The sequence below is a fragment of the Condylura cristata genome, unplaced genomic scaffold, assembly GCF_000260355.1.
Source record: "Condylura cristata isolate star-nosed mole 26May11 unplaced genomic scaffold, ConCri1.0 scaffold00247, whole genome shotgun sequence".
Taxonomy (NCBI): domain Eukaryota; kingdom Metazoa; phylum Chordata; class Mammalia; order Eulipotyphla; family Talpidae; genus Condylura; species Condylura cristata.
Genome location: NW_004567348.1, coordinates 291 through 1,398, shown reverse-complemented (window position 1 = coordinate 1,398; position 1,108 = coordinate 291). Strand labels below are relative to the sequence as shown.

Below are 1,108 nucleotides of genomic sequence, written 5' to 3'. Positions count from 1 at the left end.
GCCGGGCGTGGAGACCCCCCCCGCGCCCGCAGGCACTCACACATGTTGAGCTGGCGCACGAAGCTGGCCATGTTGTTGTGCTTGAAGTACTTGGGCAGCACTTCCTTGGCGAACTGGCCCTGGTCGAAGACGTGGAAGCTGTTCCCGCCCTGTGGGGACGCGGGCAGCGTCACGGGTGCCCCGCAAGGCCAGCCCGCGGCACTGCGCAGGCTCTTCCCGGGCGGCCTGCCCGTCCCTGGGGCCGAGAGGGCCGAGCCGGCCCGCGCCCCAGCACCACCAGGCTCTCGGGTGCCCGCTGCAGACACCGGGTGCCGGGGGACGGCCCGTCTGGGTGACCGCCAGGCGGCACCTCTGAGGGTCTGCTTGGAGTCCATGGCATCCAGGTGATCGCTGAGCTCGGTCCTGGCCGGAGCAGGCGGGTCAGGTGAGACGCGCCCGCACCCCCACTCGTCTCCTCCTGGCACCTGCCCCGCGGCCCCTGGCCGCCTCCGCCCCGCCCCTCTGCGTCCACCAGAGGCTGCGGAGAGCAGTGCAGGGACTCGCTCGGGCGAGGGTCAGCCCGGCCCCCGCGCTGCTGTGGGGTGCAGACCCGGCCCGGGGCCCTTGGCTGGGCGCGCCCCCAGAGAAGCCAGCACAGCTGGGGCCTGGCCCCCCGCAGGGGCGAGGGGCGGCCACTGGGTGGGCAAGGGCCAAGCCGGGACGGCTCAAGTCCGCAGCGGGGCCAGCGCTAACCCTGGCTGGCCTCGGCCACGCAGAGAGGAGGGGCAGGGCGAGAGGCGGGTGACCCCAGACAGCTGTGCAGGGCGAGCCAAACTGCAAGATGCAAAGACATGAGCCCCCCATTGCAGGTGGGGGCCAGGCAGGCTTCCTGCCCCCCGCCTTGCTTGCCCAGCCGAAGGGGCGGACCTCTGCTGGGCAGCAGGACAGATGCCGGCCATCTGTGGGTGGGCTGCGGTGGCCGCCGGGCGCCGTGGGCGGGCCGAGGGCGCCGCCCCCTCCCCAGCCTGGGTGGGCCGGCTCTGGCCCTGCTCCGCCCCAGCGGCCGCGGCGTCCACCCTTGCAAAGGCCCCGGGATGCTTCTGGAGGACAGATGCGTTCGTCCTGGACA

General features: G+C 73.6%; 1 protein-coding gene across 1 annotated transcript in view; it reads left to right on the top strand.

Moving 5' to 3' along the window:
- The window catches only part of LOC105854678 (diacylglycerol O-acyltransferase 1-like), a gene marked incomplete at its 5' end in the record, with an annotated part of 7,378 nt that extends 7,329 nt beyond the window's left edge, over nucleotides 1-49 (top strand). The window contains one exon of the mRNA XM_012734968.1: nucleotides 33-49. Coding sequence (XP_012590422.1) covers nucleotides 33-49 — 17 coding nt within the window. The remainder of the gene's footprint in view (nucleotides 1-32) is intronic.
- Nucleotides 50-1,108: the final 1,059 nt, after the last annotated feature.